Source organism: Neodiprion fabricii, chromosome 4 (genome assembly GCF_021155785.1).
Source record: "Neodiprion fabricii isolate iyNeoFabr1 chromosome 4, iyNeoFabr1.1, whole genome shotgun sequence".
Classification (NCBI taxonomy): domain Eukaryota; kingdom Metazoa; phylum Arthropoda; class Insecta; order Hymenoptera; family Diprionidae; genus Neodiprion; species Neodiprion fabricii.
Window position 1 is genome coordinate 27,258,672 of NC_060242.1, and position 26,317 is coordinate 27,284,988.

The following is a 26,317-nucleotide window of genomic DNA, read 5'->3' on the forward strand; positions in this document are numbered from 1 at the left end:
AAAGGGTCGGATTAAACCAAAATGTAACAGAACGCATAGCTGGTAAAGTAAAGCATTAGATATCTCACGAAGTATGTTGTTGCGTGCTGTTTTGGCCTTGTCACCCGATCCTTACCAGCAGAGCGCATCAGGCTAACAAAAGCATCCCTCTCCCTAGGTAAGACGTACCCATGTATTAAATTTCCTTAAAACACAGTTGCGATAGAACGGTTGCATCGGGTTTCGATCGTAGAATAGGTACTACCCTAATGTCAGGAGTACAGCACAGCATAATGTATTACAAAATCACATCATGTCCAGTGTGCAATAACGTCACCGAAACCAAAATTTATTTTACTGTACTTACCACTAGAGTGGACCACCAGCTGTACCTGTGAGCGCGCACGCAGCGCGCGTTGCTTGTTTTTCCGTTTCCGGAGCGCCTATTTTGAACGGTCCAAGTCTAATTCGAAAAGTCTATTCTCAACTTCAACAAATATTGGTATCTGGAAGTTTGTATATTTATTTGTAAGACAGTTATTTTATTTGAAGATACTAAGATTTTTTTTGGATCGAAAGTATATGAAAAAAATCAACACTTTGCTGAATGGTAAAAAATTGAAATTTGTTTCCAATAAATGAGTAAGTATTACAATCAGTTTATGGTTAGACACTCTTTTTCACGACTAAATATTGTTGATTAAGTTACTACGGTAGATTATTATATATATCGTATAAAATTCTAACCTTTACAATTATCATACAGGTATAGATATGATGGATATACATACTCTTATTTTCTAGTATAGATGTAAAATGTGATAAAATACTTTTTAGTGGTATGTGATGTATATTTTATACATATATCTGGTAAAAATTGTATTGAGATGAGAGAAACTAACTACTCAATATCCAATTCGTGATTGAAATGATTCAGTCAATTCTAACAATGGAAATTTTTGTTCAATTTTATAGCACGCGGCTATAAAAGCTATATAACACGTGTGAAATTACAGGGCCATAAAAATATATAACATTCTCCTACTATTTTACACTTGCACTAAAACTCATGTATACTGTACAAATGGTGCATATGATAATATTCATGTTGTATATGTATAATACATGTAAAGCAAGTTACGTGATTAATAGTATTTACAACTAAAGTGACTCATTAGCTAGTACAAAACTTAAAAATAATAAAATCAATGCTATTCGTCTGTTCGATTTAGATCTTACAGCATATGTTTAAGGTTTAAATAGAATATGATGCATATTCCATTAAATTCACTCGGAAATGAAAAATTCAGACAATTCGTTGTGTGCGTCTCGGAAAACGATTTCACTTTTATAAATATCTATTAACTTAGTGTACCTTCTGATTTTTCAGTTAAATTGTCCCATGGGTGTAGTTATCAGACTTGTGTCATACTGAATTTCATAACTTTCATATTTTGGGATTCTATGTAATCAGTTACAGTCTCAGCTACAACTTTGGAGAGACCTGGGTTTTGAGCGACCAAGAATTCAAAATCATCGCTAGTTAGTAATTTAATCGACTGTAGGCTTCCACGGATTCGTACAGCAAGCTCACATTTTTGATTTTCTGTGAATTTCATCATAATTAAGTCAGGAATTAATTGAGATTTTTCTTTCGTAAAGTAAGCTGCTGATCCTCCTCCAATTATGGCTCCTGGAAAATGAAATAAGTGGAATGAAAGCAGTAAATTTGAAAGTAATTTGAGGTAAAAGAAACGCAATATAATTATTAAATAAGCTTTCGTCTTAGTTGAAATATAATTGATGATAAATGACAATCTTATACCAATTACTAGTCCAATAGGGTTGATTGTAGCACCAATTATTCCACTAATCAGCGCTGATGTTCCAATATTTAGGATTCTTGAGAAGTTTCTATATAAGTCAACGCGAACATGTGTAAGCTGAGGTAGTTTTGATACTTCCCACAAAAGTTCCCGTGTCGTAATCTCCATGATCTTATAACATGATATATTAACGTTAAGTCAACAAAGACATTACAAAGATGAGTGAGGGGGAAAGCATATGCATTCAAATGAGTGAGAACAGTTTTCAATGTGAATCTATTGATTAGATATAGTTATATTGTCAGAAATAGTTCATAAGTTTTGGAACTAGAAAATTGCCAACATTGACTGAAGATATGTATAATATATTAATAGGACAAATTGACAATGAAACACAGATAATTTAAAAAATGTATCACACCAAAGACTTGAGAGTGAACCATAAGCTATTTTTTTTTTTTTTTACTTGCTCTTTTTTTTGACAAAACATGTCGGACACCAAAGTGACTTTTTGTGACCTGATTCTCAAAACCAATCAGGTATTTTTTTGGATCACTAGTTAAAGAATGATCCTTAAAATGGAAGAATTGCGGCGAAATAATACTGGACAATGTCAGGACTGCCACAAATTGAGAAAACAATGTATTCAAGATATTTGGCAGCTGGTACATCGAAAAAGTTAAAATAAAACTTCACAATCAACTAAATCCTAGAATCTAAATTCTTATACAAAATTAAAAATTCGCCTGTAGGCATGAGTATGTGTGTACATGTGCTTATTCAGTTTAGTCACACGCTTGTTAGGTTTTGTTATTGAATCTTGGTGATCGGTCAATTATGTATAAATTCGGACACTAATACCTACAGAATTGCTAAATACGACTTTTGCAACTCCCTACAAACTAGGGTGAACAAACTCACGTTCAATTGGTTCAACTCCAAATTAATAAACAAAAACTTACACAGAAGCATTTCTACCTACAATAATGTCCCCCCAGGTGCATATGGGCTACCTAAAATCCACAAAGAAGAAGTCCCATTAAGAATTATAGTCTCCTTTGTCAATAGCCTGACTTATTCCTTATCCAAGTTAATTAATTCATGGCTCACCACAAATATCACCCCTCCCACCTCCAGAGTTAAAGACAGCTTTACTTTAGTTGAAACAATAAAAACATTGATTATTTCAGACAACTACACTTTAATATCGCTAGATGTAATATCTCTTTTCACCAACGTTCCGACAGACTTTGCTATGCACGCAGTAAACAACCGTTGGGCCTCTCTAGAAAAAAAGATCCCAATTCCACTTAGTGAACTAGATAAAGCTTTAAAAATTTGTTTTGATTCGGCAATCTTCAAATTTAACAATGACACATATGCACAACAATTCGGGTTGCCCATGGGATCCCCTCTCTCTCCAATCCTGTCAGATCTTGTCATGGAAGACTTAGAAACGTCATGCATTAGCAATCTAGATTTTGATTTACCCTTCTATTTCCGATATGTTGACGATATTCTAACTGCAGTCCCTAAAGAAAAAATAGATTACACAACGAATATTTTCAACCAGTATCATCCACGACTACAATTCACTATTGAAATAGAAGATAATAACACCATCAATTTCCTAGATTTATTGCTGATACACAACAACAATAAAAGCAAAACAGATTGGTTCCACAAAAAAACCGGGTCTCAAAGATATTTGAATTTTAATTCCCACCACCCGATGTCCTACAAGATAGGCACCATCTTTAACCTAGTTGACCGAGCCATCAAACTTTCAAGTACAGAATTCCACGAAAAAAATCTGTCACTCATATATAATATACTAAGATGGAACGATTATCCTCATGGCCTATTACACAAACATATAAATAAGAGAGCTCCCATATCAACAACTTACTTGACAATAATATTGACTCTGCTCCCGCAGACGACAACAATAGACTTGCCACTACATTTATTCCCATCCCATATGTATCGATCTCTCTGAGTCATTGAACCGTCTATTTACCAAACATAATGTCAAGTTTGTGGGAAAAAATTCAAAAGACTTACAAATAGTCTTTGACACAGGAAAAGATAGGATCCCCAAGGGCAAACGATCCAATGTTGTGTATAAAATACCTTGCAATGATTGCAACCAAGTTTATATCGGACAAACTGGCCGCCATCTAAACACCAGAATCAAAGAACATCAACGCAATGTACATGAGATTGAAGAACGTCACACTGCTCTAACAAAACATATGACCAATAAACAACATACTTTTAGCTACGACAATACAAACATCCTTTGTGAAGAACCTAATTATTATAAAAGGCTATTACTAGAAATGTGCAATATTGTAGGACACACTAATTCCGTTAATCTTAGACAAGATGTTGAACATTTAAGTAATATTTACAAACCGCTAATCTCCGCCCACACACCACATATTGTTTAACCTTAACCAGACACATAAAATTAGTGTCTCCATAGCACAGTTTTTTTACATAATTTTTTCACATAATAATTCTTTTGTTTTTTCTGTATATTTGTTTATATTTGGTTCACCTTCACTCTGGATCATAATTGTTTCTCCCATCAGTCGTTATTCACCAGTTGACCCAATCGGTTCAACCAAAAATAATTTTTGTTAGACATGGAGAACATAGTCATAAAGATCCCAGATCCACTTCTTGGACATTGTGCAAACTAATTTTACTGCTAAAAAGACCTTCTTGAAAACCTTTTAATACAATGACATATAGACTGTGAAGATACATAGTTTTTTAATCTTTTTAATTATTGACTTCCAACTTGTAACTCCTACATGTTAAACAACCAGAGGAGGTGACAATGACTACCGTTACTCAAAGAACATTGTCTCCGCAAACTGTAAATTATGAATTCGACTGTATCTTAGTCCGCTTACTATAAAAAGGTAAATAACACTCTAAGTCTACCTTTTTTTGAATTAATCAAAATGTACTCACTAACCAATAATACATAATAGCCCTAAGAGTATTACATCTACAGTATTTATTGTCTGATTGCACTTTTCTTATAAAAAATTTATGTTGTTCTTGACAGTTAAATAAATAAATCGTTCTGAGGAGGGCCCATATCCGGGCCGAAACGTTAACAAAAAATACGTTTACATAATTGACCGATCACCAAGATTCAATAACAGATTATATACGAGGTCGAGAATTCCTATCCTTCTTGTTAGGTTTTCCCATGAGGCTGAAGTCAGCAGCTAGAATTAGCAGCGAAACATTTTTATATTTATTCGAATGAGGTAGTGAAGTCCAAAAATCAAAATTTTGTGAAATACATTTGACCCCTAAAACTTATATAGAATTGTGAGCATAAAAGTAAACTGAATTTTTCTATTCTCAAAAAATTAAACGTGTTTTGCTACTAACCGTGGCTGCTAGTTTCAGTTTTATGGTTTTCTTGGTTGGATCAGACTTTGGATATGACTTCATATTCTACAAACAAGAGTGGGCTAAATAATTGTCAGACCTGATCAGAACTTCGTCAGTTGCAATATCGCATATACTTATAACTTACACGCACCAAAACTAGCTATATAATGAATTTAATTTGTAGTGCAAAGGATCGAATGATCTTACGAGTAATTTACCTCGGCTTGAATAGTGATAAAATGTACTTCATAAAGATCTTTCACAAATTACGACGTGGCGATCGCACTGACTGCACCGGTTCACCGTCCGCCTTCTTAAATCTAACAAAAAGGGTATTCACCACTGAATGTATATATATATCTATGTCGTAGTCCCCATGCCCACGGTCTTATATGTATACAGGTCTGAAAACTCCTATGGAAGCCACGATTATTCGTGTCGCTTAGCGAGTGCAAATTTCGATTCTAGCGGCACCACCAGTTGTCGCTGCGGTTTAGTTACCAGTTGACACTCAGGCCCGTATTCATAGTCAGTTCTTAAATTTAAGCACGGTCTTCAGACCCTGAAGTCCTATCTCAAGTCATAGTAAACGAGGACTTAAGACCGTGCTTAAATTTGAGAACTGACTATGAATACGGGCCTCACCACTGCTCGTATACTAAAAAATTGTACGCGTCTTGTCCCCGTTATTTAGTTCCTCTACCTGGCGCTAGTAGACGTCTGACACGCTCGCTGCCCTCGCTGACCGCGTGCAAGCTCGTCAGGTAACTACTAGCGCCACTAGTGGTAGAAATTGGTGGCAGAATCGAGGGACATTTTGCGAACCACTTTTAGTAGCGCGTGTCAGGGGTGGTTACCAGGATAACAATAACCTCAATAAATACGATGAGTGAACGTAGTGAGCGAATACCCATATACATATATGCGAATACCACGGCTTGTTGGACCCCCCCCTCGGCCCCGCTGCCGCTATTGATAAGATCGCAACGAACCTAGTGGCGACTAGTGACACAAAAACTGCTTCAATAAGCGACATACCTCCTCCAATGGTATTTCCAAACCTGTATATAAGACTGTGCCCATGCCCAATACCTTTGAACCCTGCCTTTGAATATCCCCCTCTCTAGGTACGGACATTTTATAGGTCCACGTCAGTGCGCTGTGCGATAGGATGGAGCGACTAAAGAGTGAAGTACCTATGACGAATGTTCTGTACTACGTACCGCACAACATAACATAACCACAATCATAAATTTGCAACGTGTTGTGTGTGCAACAACTTAACAGATACCTTATAAGATTCACGCATCTAGGAAATATTTAGGAACAAATTATAACATAAAAAAGGTAGGTACACATTCCACATACATTATTCTGCACGTTGACGATGTAACTACATTTAGAAAGCTGTGAACAATTAGGCCGAATATTCTTCACCAGTTCGTATCAATGTACCAGCTGTTAGTCAGATAACTTCTGACGGGCCCTCTCCTTGTATGGGAAATTAACTCTGCTATTTCTTCCCCAGATAAGTGCTCAAAAATGAACTCGTTAGTGTGGATATGTGTTATACTATTGGGGCAATGTTATATGGGAATTAATGCACAGGGTCAAAGAGTTGCACCGGGAGTTCCACCTCAACATTATCAACAGGTTTGTAAGAGACACTTGACTTGTATCCATTTCATTTTTTTGACACATTTCTGTTCAGGATAATGTACTTAAATCTTCTTTGTAGCCACCACAGCCGCATCAGGTTCATCAGCAGCAACAAATCCATCAGCAACAACAAATCCACCAACAACAAGTTCATCAACAGCAACAGGTGATATACCACATAGAACTTTTCATTGTTTGGTTGCTCAAAATTATTTACTGTAAAATATGTGACCAGAAATTGAACCAGGCTGAAAATAAGAGGTTTCAATCTTTGGTAATGATTAAGTATACCTTCAAAATTTGGGTCTTTATCTGTAACTGTTTCGGAGGAAATGTAATGTAAAGACATCTCAAAATGATCAAAAGTCATATTTTGATTTAAAATCCATGCTTTTATTTTCACCTAAGGCGATGAAGAGTAAAAAAACTTGCATATTTATATCAGTCGTTATAAAGTATTCTCCACCGTTTGTTTTGTATGATTTATTTCATATTCTTATAGTTATGCATATGTCGGGTTATCTACTTGAAGAAATATTTAGGTGATTGATCTATGCTCACGCTCTTACGCGTCATGTGTTGTTATAAGCAAGTGATGCTAATGAAGTCACATAAGTTTGATTAAGTATAACGTGGCATAATTTGACAAGGATTTGTCATTATTTTTGGGTTCCAGTCACAATGCTTACTTTTAACATATAGGTACTAATTCCTTTCTTACTCTGATCTACTTTTAACCCTAGATCAGTAACGTAATATTTTTTTTACCCATTCCAGTAACGGGGGGTGAAAAAACGCCTCAATCTTGTAAATCCCACCTTCCAGGTACATCATATCGTTAAGAGTCTTATAGACTCTCATTTTCTTGGTTTTTTAATAAAGAATCACGTGGGCCAAAAAACTTTTTGCATAATATCCAAAAAAGTGGTTAAAAATTAGTTTGGGTAGAGTCAAAAATGCAAGCTGTTCTCTTGTGGTAGGAAATTTCAGTTCGCATGGGGTGTTTTTCACCAACCATTACCATTCTAGAATTAAAAAACTTACTCGCTATAGTTTGCTTGGGATCATAGATTTCTAGGTATATGTGACTTACGAAATTTTTGGACAGATATAATTTTCAAATACCCCGAGAGAAACTCGTGTAAATTATTATTATACTAGATTTGTGTGATTGTACCATCAGAATCTCATGAAGGAGTGAATTGTCAGTTTCTCTACAAAATGTACTCCATTTTATAGTTTCAGCAAGTACCAGTACAACAAGTTCCTGTACAACCAGTTCCTCTCCAGCAGCAACCTCAAGTTCAACATGTGCCGGTACCACAGCAGCAGCAGCAGCAGCAGCCGCAACAACAACAACAACAACAACAACAACAACAACAACAACAGCAGCAACAAGTGCCACATGGTCATAACCATGGGGTACCGCAGCCAGGACAAATTCTCAATGCTGCAAATATTGAGCACGAAAAGGCGTAAGTCTAGATGCAAATTTTACATAAGGTTGATAGTAGAAGTGTGAGTCATATAACTTCGCCATTTTCTCTCCAATATCAGAATATTATTGTAACGGTATTTATTTATTCTTAGAAAAAATAATATCAAAGTATAATAGCCTTTAAATGTGTTATTTTCATTTTTTCAGCACTTATTTCGAGTATACTCGGTACTGTCGTAGTTAATCAAAGAAATAGCTCTTGCCAATTCTTGAATTATTTTCAACAATTTCTATCCAGAAGTTGAAAGAGAATGAATAATGTATATTACCTTAATTTGGTATCTCTTTTTTGCAATCAGACACATAGCAGAGCACATGGAAATACCTATGGACACAAATAAAATGACGGATCAGGAGTTACAGTTCCATTATTTCAAAATGCATGATGCAGACAATAATAACAAATTGGATGGTTGTGAGCTTATAAAATCTCTCATCCATTGGCATGGTATGTACTTCAATTAGTTTTGTTCGTCATTTTCTAACTTTGGTGAAGGGGATATAGTGTTTTTATTTGCATATTTGAAAATAAAAATTTGCTATAGTACTTGATCCAACTGTGGATCGTTCGAATACACGATGTAATTATGCATCTTATGTAAGATGCGTCCGGTCTCAGTGTGGCTGAAATTATTTAATTCCATTATTTGATGAATCCTTTCTTTCTCAATAATACTCCATATTAGAATCAATTATTGATTCCAGATTAATCAAAACTGTGCTAATAAATCAATTAATCTGTTGGAATGTTGAAAAAAACTCTACCAATGCTTATACAATAGAATGTCGATTATTTGAACATCAATTATCCACCATATGGTGATTTAGTTCTATTGAATCGTCAATCATCTGAATGATGATTCGGTTGAATCAACTGTCAGTTATGCAACAGATTATTCAGTTTAAATTTATGTTTTTTCGAATAACAGACTGTTATATACATTATTGCGCGACGTCGTGTGGTCAAACTTGCACGGCGTACCTCTCCGCTGCCTGCCTGATATGAGCTGGAACGCATTCGGTTTTCCAGTCAGAGTCCTTATTCGCCTGCAGAGCTGTAAAAAAGCGAGTCCTGATATTGAATCTGATGTTTTATGTACAATAATGCTCATTAATGCCTTGGGCTTCCGATTAACTTCTTTTCGGTCTGAAACAAAATGCGAGTTTGATTCTATACAAATTATGTGAAAATAACTGCCAATCTCTCGTGCCAGGTCCATCGCCAGTCATTGTCACATAATTCGTATGGAATCAAGCTCGCATTTTGTATTGGACCGAAAACAAGTTAGCTGGAAGCCTAAGGCACTAATGAAAATTACTGTACGTATTCTGTCACGCTCAACGAATTACCTTTTTTTCCACACTGTTCGGTTATCCGAATGATGCCCGCTTCCAATCATTTCGCATAATAGATGCTCTGCCATAATAGTCTTTTCTAGTTCACAGCTTAATTCCTAATATGCTGCACTTTGTGAACAATTTTTATAGGCCGTATTATTAATCAAGGTGTGTTCTATAGATTACTTTCAAGGTATTACCTCTAAGCTCTTGAGATAGAAATAAGGTGATTTTGGTCAAACCTCGTCTGAAGATACGATTATTAATATGATCCTAATAGATGGTTCAATAAACTTATTCATTTACGGTTTGAGCAGCCTTTGTTTAGTACTGCTCTTGTCACAGAAGTTTGTAACGAAAAATTGTGAAGAAATTTGAAAAACTTGAGCTCAGGTTATAAAAGCAACAAATTTTATGTGAATATTTTATGCAGCATCCATATACTGGATTTATGATGTGATGATGTATAAAATCGTTCTTTAATGTTATGTGATGGTTCTTGTCTTTGGCTTTTGAGTGACGTCTGGCATTGCTTTGTGTTTTTGTTGGTTTCTGGTACACAGAGCAAGGGAGTAAGGAGCCTGGGACACCTCATGCTGAGGAAAAAATATTTAAGGATGATGAGCTGGTTGCTTTAATTGACCCAATTTTGGGTATGGATGATACGAACAAAGATGGTTTTATCGATTACCCTGAATTTATTCAGGCACAGCAAAAAGCTGCAGCCACTGGACGACCATAAACTCGTTCAGGTAAGGTCATAGTTGGTTGTGATTCAGGTACACGATACCTTCGTAATAATGTGTATAATGATTTTGTACTGTACCCTTAGCTTTAAGCATACATGCCGTATTTTACGTTTGTTATTCTATGTTGCTTAGTAGAAAGAATTCAGCACTGCCATTTGACCAAATGTCATACAAAGTAATAACAAGTAAGATATATTGTAATTTTATTATTGACGAATGTGTTTAGAGACAGAAGAAGAAGGCATGCAGGCAGAAAACTATACGGACGCGCAGTTGTTGAACGTGGTTGAAGCAGTTATGAGTTCGACTGATGTTGATGATGACGGGTACATTACATGGTCTGAGTTTATAGCCAGAAACAGTTGAACTAGGTCACATTCCGTATAAAATGATATAGGTTTATTCTTGAAAATTATGAACAAAAGATGAAACAAAAAAAATTTGATGACGAATTTAATAAATTGAGATTTAGTTTTAGTTTTAATTATAATTTATTCACTCGGAATATCGGAGTTTGCAGTTGCCCTTCACTGCTGGTTAAGTTTTCATGTCGTTTGCTGGAAATAAAATAATTTTTCATCGAATAAACAATTCACAAATCAAAAACGGTTAACCAATATTATCGCGGAACACAAGAGAAATCGGAACTTTGCCCAAAAAACATTGAAATAATGAAAAATGTAATTGAAGACTGTACTAGTTGAGAAAAACAAAGACAGCACGTTTACTGCACTGATACTAGACATTTTATAAGCGGTTCAAAACATTACGGTATACATAGCAACGACCAATCTGTATATATGATCATGGTTCTTGTTATAATCTACATCTTGTATCCATTACGTAATTACTTACAATTACATTAAAAGATGTTAAATATTTTGAAAACAAATATCGCTCAATGAAAAATCAGTAATCACTGATCCCAACTGGGCTCGCTCATTCGGATGGTTTGTGTAACTTTCTCTTAAAATAGTCAAATATCTTCCTTACTTCTCTATACAGTTCTATTTTTTTTTGAATGTATAGTGCCAATGAGGTACAAATTGTTTATGCTTTTCAGAGTTTATTAACTGAATCATAATCAACGATCATAATTCCTTAACAGGTACAACGGCAAACCATTTTGGGTAGCAAATATTATCACTTTGATCTGTCGTAATATTACACCGCCGTAAATTACAATACTTTGAACTTTTGTACATCGAGTTACCATCTGAGTGTATAACTTAAGTGAATATATTATAGTCAAATATTTATATAATTTTCTCTTTAAACTTATATTTACCCTAGATCGAACGCGAAAAAAAATGTAAATAATGATGTGCATACAGACCAGGTATTTTATAACAATTACTGTATGCAAAGAAATTTGGGTTGTGCAAATGTTTCAAGTGATATGATTATTTCAAGTTAAACATTTTATAATGAGTGGGTGAATTGTTTTTGTGCGTTTTATATATCGAAGAAAATGAAGATAAGAAGTAAGACAAAAGTAAAGACTAAAATAATTATCATATTGCACTGTCTATGTAGCGCTTGATCCGTGTTAATAAACACTTACAAATCGACCCACTTGTCATCGCTCACTAGCAATGACAATTACTAGTTCGAACGTATCAAGTGAACATTTTATATTTTATATACAAATAAATCGTTATTATTTTAAAAGTTGAGCCTTCTTGTACTTTATCCATAACCTCTATTAGTGGATTTGCATTTTTAGTTACATTATGAATCAATTCTGTTTTATTAATAAAAATAAATACTATATATAGCAATCAAAACTAGTAATATGCATAAACTAAACATTTGTAATTGTTATCTTATAATGACCCTAATTTATCTAATCATTTATTTTTACTTGAATCTTGTAATTCTATCATCTAGAAATATAATGTACCTACATTTAAAAACTCTAAAACGGAAGTGATGGTTAGGAATGAAGATTTGTGTTACAAGTGTCATTCAAATCCGATGATTGATACTGCTATACTTTGCCACACTCTGCATTAATTAACCTTGACATCGTGTTATTTTTTTTTTGTAACGTTACATTATTCATTTGAGGACTGAAAACACTGTAAGGCTATATCAAGATCTTTCTTAACCTATGCCTACTACGAAAAACATACTTTTCCCGAGAAATCAACTGGATTGAATTTCTGAAAAGCGCTATGCAGAAAGTTTTGACCCAATCACAAAAAGTTGTTATTCTTCTACTGGAACGCAGCGGAATTTACATCATATCCAAGTCAGAAATATTGCTACATCAGGCTGACCTCCGAGTTCACCGAAGATAAATTAGATTAGGTTTAAAACTTTTATAGATATAGATCTTCGTAATCTACGAGTCGTTTCTTAGGATACAAATGCAGTCATTTTTTAAAATTCGTATGGTCTACTTACGTTCAGTTCGTATTTTATTGCATTAGGCAGTAGTAAAAATGTTATAGAGAATGCATTGTTATATTTATATTACGAGTAAGCCAATTAATTATGTTTATGTTGTATCAGAACCAACAGTTTTTCATTCAAACGTTTAGGCCGTTTGAAAGAAATTCGTCGTAGCTTCCGAGTACTTTCGACCGTCTCCAAACTGGTTGCAATCTGACTTAATTTCACTCCTGAAAAGATTTTCCGTTCATAACTGCCTTCTGATTGGTCTAGATGGCGTTCATCACCGCTTCCACGAGTGAAAAATAAGTTAGAATCAGGGTCCGACAATTCTCGTTACTGTCGTCAGTCGTGGATGGAAAGCGGACAAGCTAGAACGCGCTCGACATAGTTCACGCATCGTGTTTGTTTCTACGATGTGTATATCTTCAATCAACGTACGATGTGTCTAAAATTTGACAATTTTCCATACATTTCGAAATAGTCAATTCAGCATAGGCGAAATTTTGAGCATAAGAGACTAAAATCGCATCATCCTGCCTTAATACTACCTACAAAATTTAACTCGAAATCGAACCCTTCGTATGATATAATTGATAAATAATTTGATGCGGCCGTGAATATCGTGAAACGAAGTGAACCGATACTTTACAGGTGTTAGGTGACGGGTGCACCTTGCACGTATTCATTCCTTGAGACTTCTCTGTTAACTTTGGCACTTTATGTTCATATATCTAGCTTGATTAGGAATAAAATACATTGCACTGCTTTCAACTGCCTATTTTAGGAAGTTTTGAAAATGTTAATAAGAAATTATAAATTGAAAATTTAGCTGTATTTGCAACAGAGGTAATAACTGATATCCCTTGCTAGAAATATAACATAGCTAAAATAATATAATCTATTTATTCAATGATATTAAATACGAATAGTTGTAATGGTTTTGATATCTTACACGTTATCCATACTATTACGGTGTTGATTCAAATTGTTCGAACGTATTTGGAAATTCTTTTTCTCGTCAACTTTTCCGCAAGTGAATGATCGGTTTTTACTTTCACCGTGTCATTTCCGCGTGGACTTGACACTTCGCAGTTCTGCAGACCATCATTTTGACCAATCCAGATGTCATCATAACTTCCACGTGGCCAATTAAATCATACCTTCGTCCTCCATTTTTGGAACACTGACAAAACTGTCGATTATACGTGAACATAATGGATACGTTTTATGTTGGATGCGCGGTCTCTACAAATAACTGACAGTTCGGACGGCACTCGTGAAACGAAAATTGAGCTTCAAGTTATGTCAGCATAGATATGAATTCGGCAAAAGATGACGAAATTTACTGGAATACTAGTGATAAACTGGTATTTAATTTCGAAGATAACGAGGTGTGTTTTCCAACGTCTGTAAAACTTGATTCTGTTTATAACCTATAATAGCTTCGTAATGAATGAAATGTTCGGTATATTTCTCTCTAGGAATGCCAAATATTCGGTGTATCGCAAACAGCGATCTACTCCCAAGCAGGAACATTCAGCGTTGATGATGATGCAGATGATTACCTAAAATCCGATATCACCCCCTCTAACCTCAAACCTCTGCTGTCTGTTATTTCTGAAAAAACATTAACCAGCAGTACGTATTACTATACTATACCAGCTGTCGATTCGTCTTTCCTAGGATTATTCGTACAAAAGCTTAACCTTTGACTCCCAGTTTATATTCAATAAAAGCTATTCAAAAAATGCTGTGGGTATTCGCACTACAAAGTGTACTTATGCTTGTGTCATGCTCAGTTACTCTGAACGTTTAAGTGTCCAATATTTTCGACTGAGGTTAGAATAAATTTAGAATCCATTGTACTATACGTAATTTTAATACAGAATTTCCCTATTCTGTTGCCCTCTGAACCCACGAAGGTTTAGAACTGTGTTGCTGATGTCTGTTGCCTTCAGAAATTTATAAAATGCACTTGGAACTTTGTTGGGGCACAAGACATTTTGACTTGATCTGTACACAGCACGCATACTATCACTTTTAGTAATTAATGTGCAGCAATTTGTCTGCACTGATCCATGTAGGTTCACTCCATAGTGCGAGTAGACACAGCTAAATAAAAAACAAACTCACAAAGTAGAGAAGGATTGACTGCATGAATCTTGAAAAATGATGATTTCAGGTATTAATTACTTCATGATACAATGTTTCCTGATCAATTTCAATTGCCTCATTCCATGATATTGTATTATTACAGTTTTGAAAGCTGAAAACTTGCATAATGTTCATCAAGAAAAACCACTTGTGCAACCGGAAATAACTCTGAGACGAATATTGCTAGGACAGCCGTTTATGTTAGAGCAATATAAATCGCTTGCAAGTAAAACAGAATTACTTGACTCAGCCATTGCCTCTGGCGATGGAAATGCCATTTTGATTGTTCGTACAGTAGACACAAAATTAATTCTTGTTTTATAATGTTTGATACAATGAAACTGAATGTGTAGAGTATGTTTGTCTACAGGTAATAATATTCATTGCCAAAACGCTGAAGCAGTCTCTGATCCAGCGGCTACTTCTGGAGAGACCTGAAGCAGTCAACATATACATTCGTTATCTTGCTACAACCTTGCGCACAAATGAGCTCACCGATCTTTTGACGTAAGTTTTGAATTTCAATTTGTAAGTCCAGATTTTACTCGTAATATAAGTGAGATACTTTTTAAGATGTGCTATATAATATAGTGGTATCTAATTCGAAAGCAGATTACTTGTTATTTTTCAGAATGTTAGGGCGTTCCAAAGATGCTGCCGTGAGTACCAAACAATGAGTAGAAAGTTATTGTTATATAAGACATTGAGAAGTTTTTATAAATTTTGTAGTTTTTTAGATGACAAACTTACAAATTGTTTTAAAAAATACACCCAACATTGAAAGGCTATTACAAAAGCTACAGAACTGCTGTAGAATGCATTTTACTGCGTTGTCAGATTGTCGGGAAGGGTTTTATGTAAAAAATTATATTAAGCTTCTTGGTAAGTAATCGAATCTTGCAATTCTCTGGTAATTACAAGGGACATGGAGGCTTTCATGTTTTAAAAACTCTACTTTCCTCCTGACAGAGTGGCAAGTAGCAGTAAAGGCTACAGAATTCAGCAAACCACTTGACATCCATTCGTCTGTATTGGATTGCCTGCAGAATGCTTGCCAGCATCATTGGAATGCTTCGGAAGGCTCGCTTGTGTCACCTACAAATCTTTCTAAGCAGCATGATGTCTCGCCGAGACAATACCAATGTGTAGCTCTGACCACTAGAGCATCCATGCAAGCGTGGGATGACATTGAATCCATAGTTTTAACTAAGGTAATTTTCACTACCAGTTTTTGAAAATTTCATCTGCACTACATGAGTTGGATATTCGGTACCATGCTTGTTATACCAATTGGTTTTTGCTTCAGTATTAAAATTTCTCGTCACATTGTTTGTGAAACACTGATTGCCTTATTTGGAAATCAGAGTTTTATTAAATATATTCTCAGGGATGGCTTGGCAGCAAAAAGTTACAGACGAGTCTGGCGATAGAAGATATTTTGCAAATTCTTCATGAAAATCAAGCTCCTTCTTCTCTGCTTGCCAAATTTCTTAGTTACATAGACGATTTGGACAGAAGACTCAGTTTAGCAAAAAAGCTTCAATGTCATCGAGCCGTTATAGATGTGAGTATGTTCCTGTAAAATCAGTTCAAATGCAGTTTTTTTACTCTTAACGGTTTTAATACACAATATGATGATATTATTTCGAACGAAAGCGATCTATTGGGCAGTAATAATAGATAGCCCGTGGTAAATAATAATATCAGTAGTCAAAACTTATGATTGCCTCAGTAACACTTTAATGATAATCTTTGATGAACAATTGTGTACTACTTTACAATATTATTTTATACTCATACATTTAATTTTTCTTAGATATTTGTATTACAAAGAGATCGTGTGGCTTTGAGTGAGTACAAATCTAGCCTTCACTCGCAGTCAGAGCAATACTTTTATGCTGAAAATGCGTTACGTGCCTCGACAGTGAAGTGGAAAAATTAATTTACCATAGCGGTTAACTATATGTATGTATATGCAATTATTATACTAAAGTAAATATTCATCACAAACATAATACTCAATACACGTATGTTTATATCATTAATTCTATTCTATTTTTTCCTTCAACATTCTAAAGCTTTAGATCTGTATTGTTCCTTATGTTACACTAGGATTAATGCTATTGTCATTATCATATGAAACTCAAGTCTAAGTGACCGACATAGATGTACTGTCTGCTCAGTTAATAACTAATGAACACAGATACGTGAATTAGATTGATTATGGGATATGAAATCGTACAATTTGGACTTGCTATTCATGTCACTAAGCAGTTGACATGAATGCAGGCTGCTATTGATGGTTATATTATTTATTTAGGAGCTTCGATCCCCTACTCATCAGTTTTGATTCTGCTTTTGAACAGTTCATAAGTTCACTAGTGAATAATGTTTGCAGTTTCTTTTAGTTGTATATTATTTTTGCTAATAAGGCTCAGCACAGCAGATCATATGATGCAATTGGTTATCAAAGCGTTTTCCGAATACAATTCAGTCCACTGTCACATTTTACTGTTTTCGAGTGCAGGCATATTCTATGAGCAAAGAGCATTGGTCGATTTTTATAAAGCTACTATACTGAATAATTATGCACCAACGGTCATGGAAAATATAATTGACGAAAGTGGAAGAAGCAATACCCTCTACAGACAAAATCAATGCGTTAGACCTCTCAGATCATTTATTATGGGTAATGTTAGTAACATCGCCAAGTATATGGTAAGACAAATAATATTTTATATAATTTGTAGTCTCTGAAACACTTTGTGCTTGAATTTTTTTTTAAATTTCAAACATTGTTTAATGACGCTAATATGAATTAAAATCTGTAGTATTCAGCCATACTTTAAAGGTTTATACGATTAATTGATAAAATTTTGTTAGGTTATAGCAGAAAGGAGTAAAAATACATTAAAAGATACATGGTTGTTGTTTGTAAAAGACAGTTATGAGCAAGAATTGATAATCAGTCAAGTAGAACTTTCTATAAGAAGCGAAGTATACATAGCTAGACGAACAGTTGATGGATATGAATTTTGGGAAATTTATCAAACTGCAAAGCGAGAGTCAATTAGTGTAATCTATTATGGTAATTGGACCATCGATGCAGGTTTAACTGTAACGGAATTGAGCATCTTGGAGCGACGACATAATTTCAGAGGAGCTGTTCTTCGTGCTATTATGTTCGAAACGGTAGTTGCAATGTCAATACTGGCTTCTAGGATTATCTGTTGTGTAACAATATTCACACATTTGCAAATGAATTTCAGGACAGGTATACTGAAATTAAGGAAAGTCTTCAAACGCGATTAATGAAATGTGTTTGGAATTTGCTAGAAAAGAAGTTAAACTTTACGTGGGTAAAATCAGATCTATAGATCTAGCGCAGCTGTAGACAAGTCCACGCTCATATTTCACATGTTTTCTCATGTTTCTATAGGACAAAACCTGTGGTCTTGGCAGATAATTATTGGGAACATCGGGTTCACAATAATAAGTGGAATGACATCATTGTTGGATTATTAGCTGAAAATAAAGCAGATGTATCCATGATAGCCCCCTCGGTGGAGTCCTTCAGCCCACATATTATAGATCAGAGTGGCCTCCTTGACAAAACCGAGTATGTTTATAATCGACGCATGAGCGTGTTATAAACTCCTGTATTTATTAGCTATAGTCACTACTCAAATTTAATACTCATTTAAATAAAGGTATAGAATATTTCTAAAAAAATGGGAAGTTGGTCTGGACTCATGGTTTCATTTTTTTGATCCACTGAGACCAAATGTATGGTATCTCACAGTTTTCATGACTGTTATGTTATCAGTAATGATACTATTGATGAATCGCCTTGCCTGCAAAGTTGGTCTTATGAAATCTCGGTATTATTATTCAGATGTGTGTATTGCACTACATCGCATGTTATGCTTACAAGGTACGTATTTTATATAGTTTTGCATGAAATCAATCACCTAGATCCACCTTTTATTACTATACTTTCATAAGGGGGTTGTGCATTCCATTACGACTAGATATTATAATGTTCTGTTTCTTATATCTAGGAGGAGATATACAACAAGAAATGTCTTCCATGAGTCTGCTATTTGTGTTTATAAATTTTTGGGCATACTTAATTCAAATCATGTATTCAGCTGCTTTGGCTTCTAGCATGGCTATCAAACACTATGAAGTTCCATTTCATTCATTCAAAGAACTTTTGGCAGATGGCAATTACGAATTCGGTGTTCATCGATACAGCTTAGAATACGCTCTTTTTTACGTAAGTAAAATTTTCGTTCCATTTTATTAAAAAATAAGTTATTTATTTTTGTAAGTTTTGTAAATTTAGTTTATTCTATTAAAGACTATTAATTACAGAAAACGAACGATACGTTTCTTATGAAATTGAATACAGCTATGATGGAGCAAAATGTGTCGAAGCTACCGACGACATATTTACAAGGATTGCAACGAGTTTGTTCTGAAAACAAATATGCATTTATGGCTAGCAAACTGCAAGTTTTTGAATTACAATCTCAATTACCTTGCGAGCTTCACTACTTAACAGATGAAGAATATACAGTGAATAGTGCCTATGCTATGTCTAAACATAACGAGTATTTGCCCCTCATCAATGGATGGTAAAACAAAACAGTGTATATGAGGCGGTTCCAGCTCAGTTGGATAATTTTTCAGAGTATAAGCCACCAATTTTTTTGCCATTTAAGATTTTGAATCTTTACTCATTCAAACAATTAGTATGCTAAAGTTATCCGCATTTGAAAGAACAACAATTGTTGATATTCATTGTGACTCCTATCTCTTATTATCACCTGGAGATCAACAGCTTTATTCCTGTATGAAATTTTGTCTTACTTTGGCTTTTGATGTCATGTTTCCATGCATTTTTACATTTTCAACATGATTGTTTTCAAAAATGTTCGAATTCATAGTCTGACAATGAATGGTGAAAAGTTTGCATTCCCAAATTACTTTTGAAAATATCCTTCAGACAACAGGAAGTAAAGATGCAAATTCAAAGATTACTCCACATGCGCAGAAGTGTTGACCTTTTTAAAAATTTTAGCGAGATAAATACCAAATCACCCTACAACTGGGTAAATGATTCTGTAAAATTGCCTTTTTTTAAATTAAGAACCAAAATTTCGTACGTGTTAAAATGACAGTCCCATGTACAGAAAAGTGATTCGGATGAGCTGGACGCCCCGCCTCATATGAAATATGACTATGATTGCATATTAGAGATTCATATTGCTACGAAATCATTAGGAATTTGTTGAATATGCACGATAGTTACACACTAAACAATTTTTTCCACAGGTTGTGCAAATTGAAGGAAACTGGGTTGATAAGCAAAATTAATCGCAATGTGCTAGGGCTTGGACAACAGTTCTCGGATGATTCACGGAGTTTTAGAAGCAGAGAACTTCAAGATACAATCATTTTACAACTTCTGTTTATTGTAGGGATTGTATTATCCATTGTAACACTTTTTGCCGAAAGAACATATAACAGGATGAGAAGAAATGGTGTGAAAGCAAGAAGTGGTCACAATTAGGAACAGGACAAGTAGTTTGACTTAATTATACTGGCATATTCATGAATAACAACCGATCTGAAATAATTGAAGGTTTTTACTCTTCAAATTGTACCGTGTACAAGAAAAAAAATTCAGTATTTCGTTTAACAAAATTTTGTCGTTGATTTGTGCATTTACTTACAAATTTCGAGCTTGAATGGTATTAAACAATGAAGCTTAAAAAATATTCTACGTGAGCAAATAAAGAAAATACTTGATTCTAAAGCAAATGCTTTTTGTACTTTGTGTGAACACAAATTACTGATTCAACTCCTCCACGATAAACAAACACAAAATCAATATGATTGTGTAACTTCGGCCATGTTTGAGGGCTATACAAACATGATGTGTGTAACAACGTGTATTACAAGTCATGTTGATAATATATGAATGTAAATGACCTTCAATTGGAGCTTCTTATACTAACATAATTTACAGTAAAAAAAAGTATAAGGTTAATAACGACGTTTAAAAATGTAGCCCCAATTAGAACTTCTTATGGTTCGGTAAATCGTTCAGGTGTTTCTTCTGAGTTTTCTGGAAAAGATAATATTCATAAGTGTTATTCAATACAAAGAATTTTTTTCATAATGAGACTATTTTATTCATTGACCAATGGTTAAACTATTTTAAAGTTAATGTTACTTCGGCGAAGTACTTAATTGAGTTGCTAATAACAGCTATAACTTACTTTAGTAAACTTGGCTCTTTTAAATTGACTGGTACTCTTTGTCGTCTGGGCCTGCTCACTTCACTTGTACTGTGTGTACTGCTATTGCTATCAGTAACTGCATCAGAATTTCTACTGTCGAGCATCCCCTGATTTGCTGTGTCGCTAATGAAAGAAATGCCAAATCATATTTTGAGAAACTATTCAATAATTTGAACTAATTGAAACGAAAAGGTTTGAGTTTAATAAGGAGTGTTGGATGCGTGGTTAATTTTTCTTAAACATTTATATAATAATGTCGAAAGTCTGGAACAAATTCTGTTCAATACTTGAAACTTTTGCGTAAATGTTACAAATTTTCTGAGGAGTACGTGTACATAACGATCTCATCATGAACATTTTGCAATTAGAAGATTGAGTAAATAGGAATAAAAATATGCTCAACGTTTTTTATTGTTTATTCAAATTTTCAAATTTAAAACAGTCATGGCCATGCAATTTTTTAATTCATCTGATAGTAACCGTTCCAGAACATATTGACGTAGCTATTGCTGTGAGAAAAATCTCAACTGTGAGCACAGACATTAGATTTCAAATTGAATCTATGTACACATGACAACTCTTGTTTTTATGTGTATTGTAAAATATACTCCAATTATCGAACTCAGTGATCAAAAAGGGATGAGTCAATCCTACATTTAATGATATTGGGATAAATTATTTAGAATAAATTGAAGTTTTCTTCAAATATTTTTTTGAAATTTTTGGCACATATTAGGTATCTAGGTATGCAAAACCACCCACGTGTACATACCTAAAATATAGTTTACGTCAAATACATTATACTCCAAGTATACCTTTGCATCAAGGAGTTCTTTCAATGGATTGATAAATGGATTTTATGATACTGGGAATCTAAGTGAAATGAAAGTAAGTATGAGATTAAATTATACATACAAGTCAGTGGTTTTGTCTATAATGCTCTGATCAGGAGTTGTTGACTTTGCTTTCATGCGGCTGTCGGTGAGCTTTTCCAGCAAAACTTTGGCAGTGCTTGGGTCTTTGACAGTTGTGAGCTTTTTTGGCTTGGTCAATTTTCTTTTAAGTACCAACTCAGAGTCTGAATCACTAGATTCATTTTCGTCAAAAGTTACATTTTTGGCGAGTTTCTTTTTTTTGGTTGGACGTTTTGGTTTATGAATTTTGGGGAGGTCATCAATTCTCGGTAGTTGGAGACTGACATGATTCGAAAATCTGTTCTCGACATTTTCGTCATACAAGTTTGGTGGGCCATTAGATTGTACTATTCGTTGAATTGTAGTTGTAACTTCCGGTTCTGAATCGTTAGATTCCATGGGGGCTGCAACAGGACTATTTAAAACTGGTAACCGAAGATCATTGATATTAAACCTAGAAAGTTGAGGTCTTTTGGCAATCTGCAACATGATCGTATCTTCTTCAACATCATCATCTTCAATATAACGTCGACGCCGATCTGTTACAAATTCATGTGATCGATTCATTGTAATTAATTCATCTGATTGATTCATAGTTAGATTACAAGATGGTTCATCTCTGTTTTCATAGCTGTTCAGTGAGTGAACTACATTGACTGGATTTAAAGCAACATTTTCAATACTCTCATCCTCAATGTGACGATTTGAAATATCTGCATTAATATCATTCAGATTAGAGTTTAATTTAGTCGTTGGAACATGCAGGAGTCTTTGGCGAGTATTAATGCACTCCGTAAATTCCATATCATCTTCAGAATCGTTCCCTACTCCTTTTTCGGAGTCTGATGAGTCTATTTTTCTTACAACGTGCTTTCTACTGAAAATTTGCGCAGTATTTTCGACGTCTGTATCTTCAAGTGACGGATCATTGGTAGAACGATTTAGTAACCAGCTGGGTCCTTCCAAAGGGTCTTCCACTTCTGGGTCGATACCTGTATCTTGTATTGTTTTTGAGCTTTTTTCAGTCTGTAATTTTTGAAGATTTGGAGGGGTCTGTAGTGTGTTGTCGAAGCTTTTTCGTAACCCTTTGGTCTTTTGCATACTGATATCAAGATTGGATGAGCCTGCATCAATATTTTGCGAATCATTTTCTCCACTGTTTGATAGCCGCAAGTCTCCGTTTCCCCGAGAGTCTCGCAACTGCAATGAATTAGACAAAATGTTAAATTTATAATTGGTATGTGCTAAAAAATTTAATACCACTGTGCGGTTAGAAAACTACGAGTTTAATGAGCAATTAAATTTTCTACATTCCAGACTTGATTAAAGTAACAAACCATTCTAATGTTAATCGTTTGCGAATTTCTTAGCAGCTTAGAAACATCGCATAATGCAACGCTAGGGCTTTGTATTTGATTAATAAGGGTCTTTCCATGTTTTCTTGTACGTCTATTGGAAAGCTCCCCAGAATGTCGTCCAGATAGCCTCGTCTCCGATCTGTCGAGTGTACCTGCCTCGTCATCTGCAAAAAGATGATCGACCACTTAAAATATTTCGTTCTTATTCAGGACAGTATTAAATTATTAATGTGTATTTTGTGTTCAGGGGGATGCAGGGTTATCAAACTAAAGGCTACTACTGTATCCTTCTTGAAAATTTGCCACTGAAACTTCAGTTGCTAACGGCGAGTTTTTCAGTTTTCAATTTACAGCCGTTTGAAATTAGGATATCTAGAAGCGTCTAATGGCTCAGGACATGGCAGGCGAACTGTGTCATTAAGTAAGAAGTGAAATTGGCCAATTTCAAATGGCTGTAGCTCGCAAATCGTAAAAAAAAATTTCTCATAAACGTCCGCAGTCACTGCTGCTGATTTTTACGAAGAATGCATTGAAAGCCTACGATGGAAAAATTTCAGATCATTCTGTAGTTATAAAAGCTTACCGTCAACTCCTACGAATTCTACTGGTATTCTCTCAGGCTGTCTTCGTCTGCGCTCACTTTCCTAGGATCATAAAATGTGTTTGAAAGTATTATCTTTTGTTTCCATTGATTCTAAGTTCATGGGAAAATGGAAGAAACAACGCTAGTACATACATATCCAAGCCTGCTGGAATTTGTGATAGCTGCAGTATGTCTAGACCCGCTTGTATTGATTGTGGAATGATCATGATGCTCTGTAGATGTTTCTTGGATAACACTGAGATCTAGCAAATTGTTCAGCCGTGACATATTAACTCTGCGTAAATTAATTGTAGGTTTAGTAATTGTGTGACCGCTGACCATGGGCTTGACTACTCCTCGTGCTGGAGATTTCGTGGAAAGTCTACGAGTTGATTCTCGTCCTAGAAATAAGGGGTAGTTATACATGGTGTGTCTGAAGTCTGGATGTAGGAATACTTGTATTCCATTAGTGTATTTGTGCTTAGACGAAAATATCATATCATTTTGGGATGTACAATTGATACTTGTTGGATGCAACACAAATTATCTATCTACAAATTTATTCTGCATGTTTACAGCTAAAGAATTTGTGCAATAAACCGTTTTTTTCACAATATAAGAAACTTTGTATGATGATGGATGTATAATTGTACAACAAAAAGTAAAAAAATTATTGATCTTCTTACTTGTGGAAAGACTAGTGTTACTTTGCAAACTAGTGTCATTTTTACGTGAAAATTGTTGGCAACACATTATAGTCTGTGTCACATAGTTTGTCATCGTTACTAACATAGACAACATTTCCTTGGCATTGTTTTGTATATCTGTAAGCATCATCTGCAAAATAAATAAAGAAGATTGTTACAAATATATTAATATAGTTCATTTTAATCACGTTGGATTAAAAATACAAAGTGTATTTTTTTTGTAACTGATGATCTCTTTAGGGAGGAAAGAGGATATGAGTTATTTTTACATCACGCTTGTTGCACGCCAGTCTCAGTGTCTGTAACTGACTAGTGAGATCGACTTTTTCGGAGAAGAGTAATTGATTTTCTTGTTTTTGAATTGATAAAGCCTTTGCCAATAACCTGTTGTTGGTCTTCAGTTTTCCGCATACTAAAATTGATCAGAGAACTTATGTGTTATTTGTATTTATTATATATTGTTTGGCAAATAAACCTTTGAATGATTATTTGAACATTTCATAACTTACATGGATTGAAAGGTCTGATTTTAGAGTTTCCTGCAAACTTTTGGCCTCTCTTGGCCAATACTTTACTTCTGTTGACACGGCGTTGTCTTGCAATTGATGGCATTTTGGTTAATTCTGTAACGATAACACAAGGAAATGATTGATCATTGGACTCAAATTGCATTTGAAACATTAAACTATGATTGAAGGTATTTATCTTTTAGGTTATGATACAATATAAGTGTTCACGATACATAAGTTTAGGTCATTTATATTTAAATTCGATGTTACCTGATTACATTTAAGAATTGAAGTTTAGTTGTCGTTAAGTGCTAATGGTATTAGGATTGCAAGGGAGCGTAATTATGATCTACATTAATCACAAACTGGCTGAAATGATTCCAGGAGAATGATCTGACCAATGTTGGGCAAAATATAATTTAGCGTATCAATCGTGAACACTAGGATTTTACAGTGTTTAGATTTTGGAAAGTATTGCATTAACGATTTGATTTTAGCGTGACGACATATTCTTCATGAAGAAATAGTGCTGAATTAAAAGGTGACAGACTACGAAAAATGCGAAATGTTTAGCTCATTTTAACTTTGGTTACAACATCTTTGGAGAAATATCACGATGTTTTCAATTACCGTTAAAGGAATAGTTTTTCGATCTCTTAACCCAGCCACCGGGGTCTCGCGCGAACGATGCGTGAGTTTTTGGCAAAAGACGCTTAGTCCACGTCTGTCGTCGGCTTAGCAATTATTGATACAAAAGTCATTGAGGTTATTCTAAATCAACATACTTCAAGCGAAAATATAGGCGGATGTTAGAAAATTTGGAACGCAAAGGCTTGTTCTTGTTGGTGCAAATTCGGCAGCACAGCTTCGAACGTATGTAAGACCGTGACGCCGTGACTGTGATTCGACTAT

The 26,317-nt window shown here is 34.7% G+C and overlaps 4 protein-coding genes and 1 long non-coding RNA gene across 11 annotated transcripts; 3 read left to right on the forward strand and 2 right to left on the reverse strand.

Annotated features, from left to right (window-relative positions):
• The first annotated feature begins 29 nt into the window (after positions 1–29).
• LOC124180782 (calmodulin-like protein 11) lies at positions 30–12,145 on the forward strand. Of its 3 annotated transcripts, XM_046566565.1 has the most exons (8): positions 4,386–4,738; positions 6,370–6,572; positions 6,754–6,878; positions 6,964–7,050; positions 8,124–8,359; positions 8,682–8,830; positions 10,284–10,472; positions 10,696–10,900. In XM_046566565.1, the coding sequence occupies exons 3-7, from the start codon at positions 6,768–6,770 to the stop codon at positions 10,460–10,462; spliced, it is 762 nt and encodes a 253-aa protein (XP_046422521.1). In that variant the 5' UTR covers positions 4,386–4,738; positions 6,370–6,572; positions 6,754–6,767; the 3' UTR covers positions 10,463–10,472; positions 10,696–10,900. The 3 variants fall into 3 exon arrangements, with proteins under 3 accessions (XP_046422522.1, XP_046422523.1, XP_046422521.1); XM_046566566.1 differs by lacking the exons at positions 4,386–4,738; positions 6,370–6,572 and adding an exon at positions 30–157; XM_046566567.1 differs by lacking the exon at positions 10,284–10,472 and having other exon boundaries at positions 4,382–4,738; positions 10,696–12,145.
• On the reverse strand, positions 1,632–5,816 carry LOC124180785. The gene is made up of 3 exons (XR_006870311.1): positions 5,444–5,816; positions 1,805–1,976; positions 1,632–1,672 (listed from the first exon to the last, which is right to left on the reverse strand). It is a non-coding gene; the product is annotated as an uncharacterized LOC124180785 (long non-coding RNA).
• A 1,910-nt stretch (positions 12,146–14,055) lies between the features above and the next one.
• LOC124180781 (spermatogenesis-defective protein 39 homolog) lies at positions 14,056–17,068 on the forward strand. Its single transcript, XM_046566564.1, has 9 exons — positions 14,056–14,260; positions 14,351–14,507; positions 15,127–15,308; positions 15,394–15,530; positions 15,655–15,682; positions 15,761–15,905; positions 15,993–16,234; positions 16,411–16,587; positions 16,840–17,068. The coding sequence occupies exons 1-9, from the start codon at positions 14,186–14,188 to the stop codon at positions 16,963–16,965; spliced, it is 1,269 nt and encodes a 422-aa protein (XP_046422520.1). The 5' UTR covers positions 14,056–14,185; the 3' UTR covers positions 16,966–17,068.
• Positions 16,862–21,057, forward strand: LOC124180780. 2 transcript variants are annotated; one of them, XM_046566563.1, is made up of 9 exons: positions 16,862–16,988; positions 17,623–17,741; positions 17,907–18,215; positions 18,293–18,378; positions 18,463–18,642; positions 18,734–18,957; positions 19,085–19,302; positions 19,401–19,663; positions 20,364–21,057. In XM_046566563.1, exons 2-9 carry the CDS (start codon positions 17,625–17,627, stop codon positions 20,599–20,601), a joined length of 1,635 nt encoding a protein of 544 aa, XP_046422519.1. In that variant the 5' UTR covers positions 16,862–16,988; positions 17,623–17,624; the 3' UTR covers positions 20,602–21,057. The 2 variants fall into 2 exon arrangements, with proteins under 2 accessions (XP_046422519.1, XP_046422518.1); XM_046566562.1 differs by lacking the exon at positions 16,862–16,988 and having other exon boundaries at positions 17,412–17,741.
• On the reverse strand, positions 19,395–26,277 carry LOC124180778. 4 transcript variants are annotated; one of them, XM_046566560.1, is made up of 10 exons: positions 26,191–26,277; positions 25,406–25,519; positions 25,166–25,308; positions 24,876–25,026; positions 24,343–24,590; positions 24,190–24,250; positions 23,586–23,770; positions 22,250–23,448; positions 21,314–21,457; positions 19,395–21,159 (listed from the first exon to the last, which is right to left on the reverse strand). In XM_046566560.1, exons 2-10 carry the CDS (start codon positions 25,506–25,508, stop codon positions 21,138–21,140), a joined length of 2,256 nt encoding a protein of 751 aa, XP_046422516.1. In that variant the 5' UTR covers positions 25,509–25,519; positions 26,191–26,277; the 3' UTR covers positions 19,395–21,137. The 4 variants fall into 4 exon arrangements, with proteins under 4 accessions (XP_046422516.1, XP_046422514.1, XP_046422515.1 ...); XM_046566558.1 differs by lacking the exon at positions 26,191–26,277 and adding an exon at positions 26,036–26,184; XM_046566559.1 differs by lacking the exon at positions 26,191–26,277 and adding an exon at positions 25,676–26,024.
• Positions 26,278–26,317: the final 40 nt, after the last annotated feature.